This window comes from Citrus clementina, unplaced genomic scaffold (assembly GCF_000493195.1).
Source record: "Citrus clementina cultivar Clemenules unplaced genomic scaffold, Citrus_clementina_v1.0 scaffold_4, whole genome shotgun sequence".
Taxonomy (NCBI): Eukaryota; Viridiplantae; Streptophyta; class Magnoliopsida; order Sapindales; family Rutaceae; genus Citrus; species Citrus x clementina.
Window position 1 is genome coordinate 20246869 of NW_006262274.1, and position 10760 is coordinate 20257628.

The 10760-nt window shown below is 35.2% G+C and overlaps 2 protein-coding genes and 1 non-coding gene across 4 annotated transcripts; all 3 read right to left on the reverse strand.

Annotated features, from left to right (window-relative positions):
• Positions 1 to 2106: 2106 nt before the first annotated feature.
• On the reverse strand, positions 2107 to 2880 carry LOC18045023 (non-specific lipid-transfer protein A). The gene is made up of 2 exons (XM_006437761.2): positions 2465 to 2880; positions 2107 to 2344 (listed from the first exon to the last, which is right to left on the reverse strand). The coding sequence occupies exons 1-2, from the start codon at positions 2800 to 2802 to the stop codon at positions 2335 to 2337; spliced, it is 348 nt and encodes a 115-aa protein (XP_006437824.2). The 5' UTR covers positions 2803 to 2880; the 3' UTR covers positions 2107 to 2334.
• Positions 2881 to 5521: 2641 nt separating this feature from the next.
• On the reverse strand, positions 5522 to 5606 carry LOC112099385. Its single transcript, XR_002906189.1, has one exon. It is a non-coding gene; the product is annotated as a small nucleolar RNA R160 (small nucleolar RNA).
• Positions 5607 to 6205: 599 nt separating this feature from the next.
• LOC18045025 (WPP domain-interacting tail-anchored protein 2) lies at positions 6206 to 10704 on the reverse strand. Of its 2 annotated transcripts, none has more exons than XM_024186463.1 (5): positions 10420 to 10704; positions 9215 to 9788; positions 7972 to 9089; positions 7226 to 7417; positions 6206 to 6560 (listed from the first exon to the last, which is right to left on the reverse strand). In XM_024186463.1, the coding sequence occupies exons 2-5, from the start codon at positions 9762 to 9764 to the stop codon at positions 6348 to 6350; spliced, it is 2073 nt and encodes a 690-aa protein (XP_024042231.1). In that variant the 5' UTR covers positions 9765 to 9788; positions 10420 to 10704; the 3' UTR covers positions 6206 to 6347. The 2 variants fall into 2 exon arrangements, with proteins under 2 accessions (XP_024042231.1, XP_024042232.1); XM_024186464.1 differs by having other exon boundaries at positions 6475 to 6560; positions 7222 to 7417.
• Between the last annotated feature and the right edge of the window lie 56 nt (positions 10705 to 10760).

A 10760-nucleotide genomic window follows, 5' to 3' on the forward strand; every position in this document is an offset into this window, starting at 1 on the left:
AATATTAAAGTTATCACATGCGGGTTTAGAAGCCCGAATCAAAACTCGGATCCGGAAGGTGTTGGGCTCGAGCCCGGACCGCACCCAGTAAAACCGGGTTTTAACCCGGGTCCGGTCTTGCATTTCACTCATCCGGTTCGGTCCCGGGCAACACCAAAACCCAGACCGGACCCGGATTTTACTAAGCCTAATGCTATGCTGCCAATTTTTCTGTACTTACCATTGTGATGATTGTTGGAATTTTACGTATTGTTTGGCAATCTCCCCACTTATGACAATACCATGTCACAACTCACAACTTATGATGAGAGTACACGCTTTTGATTTCTTTCCCCAAAAAGAAGCACAAAGTTGTGCTAAATTTAATGAAGGTTCACACGCAGGGTTTGTTTAGAATTGTGATAACTAATGAAATAAGTTGTTTTTACTATACAAATGAAATAAGTTTTTGATTAAAAAAGTAGTTTGGTATTTAGCAAATTGTGTTTTTGTAGTTGTTTTAAGTTGAAAAAATAGAATACATGTATTTGATAAATTTTATTACAAAAGTATTGTTTTATTATATAATAACTAAAATAGATATAAATTTAAATTGTCTTTTATTTTTAGAGTAAGTTTAATAAAATTGTTTAGACATGCCTTTTTTTATTTTTAAACTTGTAAAATTATGTAGGTGAAAAAAATGAATCTAATGAAATCTAATGAACTTTATATTCTATTATATAAAATATAATAAAAATTCATATTAGTAGAGACATCCAAACAAAATGAAAAGTTAATATATATTACATTCATAAGCAAGTCTTATATATTCTTGCAATAGAAAATAAGTGTATTAAAAAAAAAAAAAAGATTTGAACTTATTGGCTTGGTTTTGATACTAGAAGAAATGTATAGTAGTTGTGGCAGTAATAAGATATCTAACGGTTCATATTAAGATTATGGGGAAAAAAAAGAAGAAGACATAATTATCTTTTGATTAAAATAATAAGGTTATAATAGAAGTTTTTAAAAAGTATGATGACTTATTTAATAAATTGCTTATAAAAAGTAAACTCCTACTTGTTATTAAGAGCTACTATCAAAATGGATAAAATTATGAAATAAGCACTTTTAGAAATTTTACCAAATATTATTGTGTCACAATCTATCAAATAAGCAACTTATAGAGTTTCAATCTCAATCCCAAACGAAGCCTTAATTTTTCACTCATGCCTCGTTTTTGTATATATTGTTGTCTAACGACGTTTAGAATTAAAAGTGATCTTATCCCAGGTTGTTTCATGAGCAACCTTTATTATCTTTATTATTTTATTAAGGAAAATTTAAAGATACCGTGACTAAATATCATATTTACCAAATAAGTATTATTAACTAAACATTATTTCATAATTAGAATTTCGATATCACAAATATATAATAGTGGCTTTTAAGCTACAAAACCGAACGGAATTGTAATAATCAATTTTATGTGTTTTCTGTGATAAGAGTTGAGGTTTCATGCTCTTGTCCCCACATTTTTCTTTCGGACCATTTTAGTTAAGTATGATCTGTACTAGATATCGGAGCTATTTCTGAAGATTTTGTGTTAGATCTAATCAAATTTTTGCGCTGATTTTTTAGAAAGTTACGATTGGTAATTATCTGATGATAATATAATATTGGTTGAAGATTATTAAAAGATAGGCACTGGTTCTAAATTCTCCATTGAAATCCCATGTATAAGATTTCTCAGGACAATTTCAGCCCTTGTTATTTTTCACACTCATTGTGCGTGGAATTTTCCAACCCGAAAAATGAAAAAAAAAAAAAAAAAAAAGACTTTTGCACGTAATTAACGGGATGGTGTGTGCCACTGCTTGTCAAATTTAGTCAATTCGCAGTTGTGGTTAATTCTGCCACTGCTAGTGAGTCACAATCGTTTTTGAGAGATACCATTATTGTTATTATTATTATTATTATTTTAAGTGATACTGCTTGTTTAATTTTGGTTGCCGATGGTGAAGCGAGAGAAACAGTGGTGGAGTTGTATCCAATTATTTAACGTCCTTCACCAATACACAGAACAGTCATGATTCTGAAAGCTAATTAATTAGTAATTGAATGAGAGCCAGAAATTATTATCGAGTTTTATTAACAACGTTCGAAAGTTTTGGGTACAATAATCTAGCATTCGTCATTACAAAAATTAATTCTATTAATTTCAATAGAACTTCATTGCTTGTAATCACAGCCATTATTCATCATAACGTCATGAAATAAAAATGTGATTAAGGCCAAGAAAATAGCAACGCCAAAGCTCTTAAGCTGCAGGCACCTTGTCTCGCATCCATCTCAGTTAATGCTGGTGAATTAAGGAAAGAAACTAGGTTATCAAGGATTGTCAATAATTAAATTAAGTGAACAACAACTTTATACATGCAAGCAAATTAATTACTATGCATTATGTAGAGTAGTGACTCACTTGGCACAGTTTGTAGTCTTGGAGATAGGAATGTTCATTTGAACACCACATTTCTGAGGAAGAGAAGAGGCTGCATCTTCCTTGATGTTAGGGTAGCGAGCAGCAGCCGCCTTCACGCATTCGCATGCCGCCCGTCTGTCAGCAGTAGCTGGAGTAATGCTCTTGAGATTCTTCACACCATCGCAGCATGCAGCGTCAGGGTTTCCCCCAGCTATCAGATAGGGAATGCAGGAGGCCAAAGAGGCATCCACTTGCCCACAAGTGATAGCTTCTCCTGGAGTCACTATCATCTGCATAAGGGCTACCAAAACCAGCATGGATACAATAGCGGCCTTCATTTTCACTCAAAGACTTTGCGGGGCTTGTGTTTCTGGTTATGTGCTTGTATGTTCTATTTTTCGTTGATGGAGATGAAAAGCTGAAACAGGGTATTTATAGCCTTCTGGAGGTAAACAGAATTAGGGGCTGTGGGTCATGTCATAACAATGGTTGTTACAGCTATTTGGCTGCTTCTTTTCCCGTTGTAATAGGATAAGCATTAGGATTGCATTTTTCTACTTTCTGTTGGTTCTCATCCACTTCTGAAGAGACCGTTTTCTTTGATGGCATCACACAAAAGCAACCTTAAATGTTTTTTCGTCACTCGTTGTGCATGTTCAGCTTTTAACTCTATATAATTCGCTGATTAAGGAGGCGTTGCTCTGACGGATCAAAATGGCAGTAAAAACTTGTCGAGACAAAAAGATATGTTATACGGAGGCAGAATAATCAGCAACAGATCATATGAGTAATTGGTTTGCCCACTGCAAACTTTGTAATAAATTTTGGGTTCTCCTAATTAAGTAGGAGCATTTTGAATTGTATAGTCTAATAACGAAACTGTTAACGGACTCAAATGAATATTATCTACTTGTTGCGCTCGTACATAAGGAACATTCATTTGAATTTGATCATATTACTGGGTCGGATTCGATTGAGTTGATTTTACCGAATTGATAACCCAGTCGATTTACAAGTTTAAATTAAAAAAGTTTCTGAAAAAAAGCTCCAAGCCCTATCTTAGAAAATCACAAACAATAATCCCTACACAATCGTAGTCTCATCACTGTACTTCATCATTATCTTTATTTTACAAGAAGTCAACAATCACTTCATTATTTATTATTATATACATATATACTTTTTACAACAATCAAACCCACACACGCCAGACCCAAGTGCAAACCACGCCGGATTCGTTTGCCCAGCGCCGGCGTGGCGCACCGTCCAGACCAATTCCCATCGGTATTTTAAGTTGTTATGCGTTGTTACTAGATTTGCCACTCGCGATCGTCCTAATTCCCATCGCAAATTGTGCAAGCCTGTCATCCCTGACTCATCTTATGTCTCCGGAACGTCCCGTCTTCGCCACTGTCATCATGTGCCATCCGTTGGCTGTTGCTGCCTTCTCCCAATCAATGGTAAACTCACTTTTGGTTTAATTTCTATGTTCGCTAAGTGTAAATTATATAATGGATGATAGGAAATGAATTTAGATTTCTTAGTTGATTGCTTTTAAAATTAATTGTGTTAATTGGTTCACTTTTGTTATAACTTATAACCCAGAAAATTTTAAAAATAAAAAGCCACAAAGTTCCAGTCAAACCAAAGAAACCCAAATTTATTACTTCGAACCGAATTAAATTTAGATTCACTATTCAAACTTCGATGGATTGAATTCTTCAGACCATACAGTTACAACCAAAGCTGAAACCGAACATCACAAACCAAAACCCGATTTACCCACCCACCCCTACTGTAGATCATGTAGACAGTTAAAATAAAATAAAAAATGCATATTGGCTATTCCACTTTCATCATCATCTTGTGTTGTTCACGGAGTATTCAAATCGAATGACAATAAAATATAGGAGACATCACTACTTTTCAAAAAAAAAAAACCTTGAATTACACTTCCACCGCAGTTCTCAATTCTCCTTTGACCATCTACACACACTGATTAGTCCATCCAAAAAGAAGTAACCTAACATGTTTCATCACAATTATATTAGGGGCAGTTACATGATGGATTGATAGTTGTCCTCCACTGCCGATGCTGCCAAGGCCAAGTAGCCAACAAGCTTTCATCTATAACCATTGGTGGCCAATTCCTATCAATGGCATTTCCATAACAACACTCTGCCCCCTAAAGAAAGAGATTGAAATTGACCAGATGTGAATAGCACTACTGTCATGAAAGCTATCTTTGAGAAAAAAATTTCCCATTTCATGGGAGCAATAGACTCCACTGATCATTTATTGGGTGTATAGACGGAACCATAAATTTTATGCAAACAAGACAAAGTCTCATGCCGTCTAAAAAAATCAAACATGAAGAGATTACATAAATAATAATAAAAATAAAAGTAGTGAAAATCACAATGGATAAATTTTGAACTTTTGCAGCAAATATTTATCCTCTGTATGGAACAACATTTCAGATGTAAGAATCACAATTATTTGCCCAAAAACCAAGTTAGGTCATCACAGTCACAGATCAGAAGTCTCAAATTTTCATCAGTTTACAGCAAATGAAATATTTTCCACTTCAAACAAACCACCAAAACAAAACCCAACTCACATCAACATTATCGTGCCCTGAAATGAACAAACTAATAAAGCACATTGGGTCACACAGGAAATAGATGCACAACCTTGTCCATATAACTGAGTAATTCTCACAACAAAACCGAGTGATTCTCACAACAACCGAACTCTTAAACAAAGATGCATTGCCTCGCATATTGTGTAATGCTCTGAATGAAAACAATGTTTAATCACTTTGGCAGAATGTTTTCTCCCAGTTCTAACTGTACCAGTCATTTGAAAGTGACAAGTCAATCAAAAATGAACAGAGAAAAAGTTTTATATCGCACCATGCTCGTATAGCCTGAAAAATAAGTACAACATACCAGACTCTGAATTTTGGTGCTTACTTGTCAAAAACTGATTTTGGGTAAAACGAGCAATCAACAACTAAATGCCCTAAAAAGAATAAATTTTTACTATTAAGCAAAAGGAAATCAGAGAACTTTGAAGGCTAGTGTGATATGAAATCATTCCACATCAATGATTCAGACCAAATGTTCTTCATCATTTTTGCTTTGCTTCTAATTCACCCCGTACAAAAAAGAAAAAAAATCATTTTTTTTCTGGCACAAAAGATTTAGTGCGACAAAAAGAAACTAAAATCGATCACACATAAAGAAATCTGATGCCAGAGGGTAAATTTAGCACCTTTAGAATACCCTTTCTTTCTCGATTTTTCCCTGCAACTAGTTTACTTCAAGAAGCAAGGGGCTATTTGGTGCATAATCAAATCCATTTTCATTTAAATCAAGTACCTGTAACCATTTGCGAGTATAAACAATCAACCGTGACGATTCACTAGGTCGGCTGCGAATACGGCTCCAGAATACCTTCGTTTGAGATGATTTTATATAGAGTGTGGTGATTACGTTTAGGGTTTATTTCATTTGGCGGTTTAATAGTTAAATCTGTGAAATTCTAATTCGGTGCCACGTGCACTCAACGAGTAATTAAACGATGTCGTCTAGGAGAGTTTTTAATTATTTAACACTTTTGCGTGATCCATTTATACAACTCAGAAAAAAGGACAAATAAGACATTTCAATTCAATCATTTCATAGAAACAAATTAGAATACAACAATAGTTTAATTTACAATACTCATATAATTACATTTAATCAATGGCGAATACAACAACAATCAGTTATTTACAAAACTAATCAACACAATAGAAAGAAATCAATAAAAACAACGCGGTACAGGGGAAAAAAAAAATACATCAAGTCATGACAAAAATCATCCATCAAAAATGATCTCAGAAGAAGTGTTTCTTGTTAAATAGATAGATGGCTGCGACTGAAAGTAGTGCCACAAAAACTGCCACGAACACGTGCTTTCGGTTACGAAGCCCTGCGTCTTGCACTCTCGAGGTCTCAGAGTTTGGGACCTTGCCCTTGGTATTGATTGCTGCAATGGAAGGCCCTGGCTCATTCTTACATGTGGTTACGACTTCGCCAACTTCATCCTCCTAATTCAGGGCATGAAATGGAAGACAGAGTTTAGAAATTAAAAATGAATTATCATCGTCGGCGAGGAAATGGGAAAAATGCATTGATCAATGATTGATCATAGAACCACTGAAGCTACGCTTGGGATTCGGGTGCTTTCTAGAATGGAATAACTACCTATGAAGTGAGGGTGGTTGGTAAACTAAGCCATCAAGTGAAAAGTGCATGTTTATCAAACAAGATGCAAAAGCACAGCAGTTGCAAACATAACCTGAAGCTAACATCAAAACCAAATTGTCCAAAACACTGAGCTGAAAATAATATATTGTATATATGTACATAGGTTCCCGGTGTATTTCATAGCTAATCACAACTATTTGGCTGTAATTTCAATGCATTTAGCAGAAATTAAACTGAAAAATGTAAAACATCAGTTAATAACGAACTACAGGTTCCTGGTGTATTATTTATACAGCAAAACCATAAGCTTATGCAAGTAGTACTATTATTTATACAGCAAAACCCATTTAGCTTATGCAAGTAGGACCTGGAAAGTTAAACCTGTGATTGTGTAAGACATAATGAGAATCAGTAGTATCATCATCATTGCTATCACTTTCTTAACAAACTCAGGATATGCAAGCCCTCTAGTGTAAAGAAGACAAATATTCAAATGAGTACCTGCCTGAACACTCTTCATTAAGGAAACTGCATCCTCAGAGGTTTTCACTGTAGCACCAGCCAGATTGTTAGTGGGATTAATCAGCAGCTCTTTGTCATCAGTATCTCCAGCATTATACATGGTTGCAGAAGAACTTTTTCCACTATACTGTAATTTCTCCACCAATAACTTGTTCTCACTAGTCAAAGAGTATACCTGCACAGAAGATACCAAAGTTTGAAATATTTAGATGAATGTTCCTGGCCTGTAAGTGTAATCAAGTGGTCAAGTATAAACCTATCAATTTCTTTGTTTAGAATAAGTCACGAAATGGAGGTAGTTAGGATGGCCAAAAAATGGCTTGCATCGGTGTCCCATGGAATAAGTTCTATTCAATATTGTTTTATACATGTAAAGCAAAGCTCAGAATTCACGATTTAAAACAGGGCCATTGAAGTGAAATGGTAGAAACTACTTTAATATGTTAAGACACTAGGCTTAACATCTCCTGAGTTGTCATCAGAACTCTAACTAACAGTCTTGAGATAGCTGCCAATTCGTTACGTGCCATTATATATTATGTATTATGATTACACAGATTGTACACAGAACTATGAATGAAATGGGATGAAACAATTAAACATCCTTGAGATATCCAGACGAACTCTCAAATTGCTGCATGCACTTTCGGAAGAGCAGATGGCAGAACCGAACAAATACACATTACACAATTCAAAACGGATTAATTAAAGATGCAACAAAATTAATACCTGCTTCTGAATGAGCTCCCTCTGAGTGGCTAGTTGCATAACCATTTCCATCATAAGCTTAGTCCTATGATTAACTTCTTTTGCACTTGCAGTTTTTTCATTGTTAGCTCGATTCAATGATGACTCCAAGATTTTAATCTTATCCCTCATAAAACTTTGTTCGTTCTTTAGTTCGAAATTATCTTCAGATAGTACAATACATTGTTCTTCTACACTCTCAGTTTTACTTTCAGCTTTTGAAACTTTTGATTTCAGATCTTCAATTAAAGTTTCCATGTCCCAAATTGCAGAATATAACATGCTTTGCTGCTCTTGACTGGCTTCAGAAGATACTTTTGCTTGCTGTAGCTGGATTTCCAAATCCCTCAACTGATTCTCAAGTATGCCTACCTTCTTCGTGTTACTATCATTATTACCTTTAAGAAAATTTATCTCCTCACTTAGTTCCAAGTTTGTATCTGTTAACTGTGTAACCTTTTCTTCAGCACTTTCAGCCCTACTCTCTGCTCCATAAAGGCTCTCTTTCAATGATTCAATGAAGTTGTCCATTTCATTAAGCTGCTCTTGACTAGTTTGAAAGCAGGCATTAGCATTCTGCAGCCGGATCTCAGATTCTTTAAGTTGTTCCTCGAGTGATTTAACTTTTTCCTTCAAAGTTAATACGTCAGAATTTTTGGTGCTCTCAAGTTTCTGTAACACCATGTCTTTGGCTTTCAGCTGTTCAATGAAATCTCCTAGTTTAGATTTTAACTCAGATTCTCGTTGTAGGGAACCATTCAGATTAAATTGTACAATCTGGAATCTACCTAGCATTTCTTTTGAAATTCCCATGAGCACCTCTGCAGAATTTTCTGCCTCCAGAAACCTTCCCCAAACAACTTCAGCTGCTTCTTCCATGCGAAAAGCAACTTGTTCTGTATGGTGAAGCTTTAGTTTCAGCTGCTCTTCATTTTGATTTAACTCTGATATTTTCTTCTCCAAATCTAGCTCTCTTGCAAGTGACTTCTCCAGCATCCTCAAAATATGTCTTTGTTGGTCAGCATTCTTCATTTTCGATTTCCCATTAATGTTTGATAATTGACCATTAGCAGAAAATTCCAAGGCCTCATCATTGTAACCTGTTTGGCAAGCATACAACAGAAAGGGGAACGGTCAGAGTGACATAACCTTAAATATCATGCATCTTTTGTTTTTTGTACCAGGGGAACAGATTCATATATGCAACCTTGTAACATCTAATTACCATGTATAAAATATGATAGTACCCTCTGAAACTTGGCAGACTGCATCTTCAACTCCGAAACATGCTCTTGAGACTCCTTTAATGATCCTTCACAATCATGCAATTTCTTCTCCATCTTCTCCATTATAGTAAATACTTCTCTCAAATGTTTGCATGAAGATATTTTATGATGGACATCAACAATCTCCACATGGATAGTATCCAATAATCTTTCCACCTCTCTCAACTCAGAATCTAAAATACCAAATAAAAGATCATATACCAATGCCTTCTCAATGGAGGTTGCTGAAACATCGCTATTCTCCATGACCAATGTCTCAAGATCATCCCCCCTTGCCAAAAGATACATCAGAAGTACATGCAAATTTACCAACTTCTCGGATGAATATGCCAAGTCCAAGTCTACTCTAGTTAAAACTGTCATAGTACAGTCTATCTGTTTCTCTTGCATGTCAATTCCGCTTGATAAAGTAACTTCATGTAAACAACCTTTGTCTGGCTCTGGATTTCCAATGCACGTGTCATCAACAGCTTGTTCATTCATACCCATTGATCAATTCTTTGGTTAAGCAGCCTAGGAAATGACAAAAATAGATAAGCATTGAGAATTTCTTATATGAACTCATACAACTAGTGCAGAAGAGAGGGAGCACTGAAACTGACAGAAATAGGCATGGATCAAGAAAGAACACAGGATGTTGATTTGCAGCATCCAGTTTGGAGTTCATGAGATATTGCAAGTAGTAGTCAAAATTTCAACAAAAAACAAAAAAAAGGAATTCACAATTCAGTTCACAATTAGCAATCGTCATTCTCCCCTCGCCAAATATAGCTCACAAATCACTTCTCAAAAATCCTCTCTTAAGGTTACGAAACTAAGAGCAATGAGCATTAAAATCAGCAAATAATCTGTACAAGGCTTTGAAGTTCAAAAAAGAAAAAGGGGCAAAACAGTTTATCAGTCATATCACATTCTAATTTGCTCAAGACAATTTATTGATTCACATTTAGTTCACTAAATTTGCCAAGAAGTTAATTTCTGTATTAAATAATGACATGTACCAAAAACTTTAAAAACCCTTAAACTACAGATCAGAGAATGAGCTCAGCAAAAGTATACACACGCTGATATTAATAGAGCTAACTAAATTTTAAAAAAGAAAATTATCATACAAAAATTAGAAGATGGATTTAGAAGCAAGTACCTTAATTATGCAAATATCTTCAAAGGGTTGTGTTGTGATCACAGATTCAGACAAGAGATAGTTCGCAAAACTCTTTTTAACGACCTCTCATTTCATGATACCGTTGAGTTCCCGTGATCAGTTGACTGGGTCTGGGTGCGTCTAAAATGAGCCGGAGGTGTAGTTGTCTTGTTTTCAGAGTCAGGACAAGTGGTGATTGCTTACTGCGAGGGTCATGATCGACGCACGTTGAAGCACACGGCAGTATACGTAGACGCAGTTGCAATTATTGAGTTTTGGTGCCATAAGTTACAACGTTTTGCCAATTTTTTTCTTTTTCTTTTTTTTTAAGTAACGTTTAT

What these genes read in the sequence shown, in the direction of transcription:
- LOC18045025 (XM_024186463.1), bottom strand. Translation starts at nt 9,764, where the DNA reads ATGGGTATGAATGAACAAGCTGTTGATGACACGTGCATTGGAAATCCA. An exon ending in ACTATCATATTTTATACATG is followed by an intron (nt 9,090 to 9,214) that starts GTAATTAGATGT and finishes CTTGCCAAACAG; the next exon opens with GTTACAATGATGAGGCCTTG. An exon ending in CCTTAATGAAGAGTGTTCAG is followed by an intron (nt 6,561 to 7,225) that starts GCAGGTACTCAT and finishes GCCCTGAATTAG; the next exon opens with GAGGATGAAGTTGGCGAAGT.
- LOC18045023 (XM_006437761.2), bottom strand. Translation starts at nt 2,802, where the DNA reads ATGAAGGCCGCTATTGTATCCATGCTGGTTTTGGTAGCCCTTATGCAG.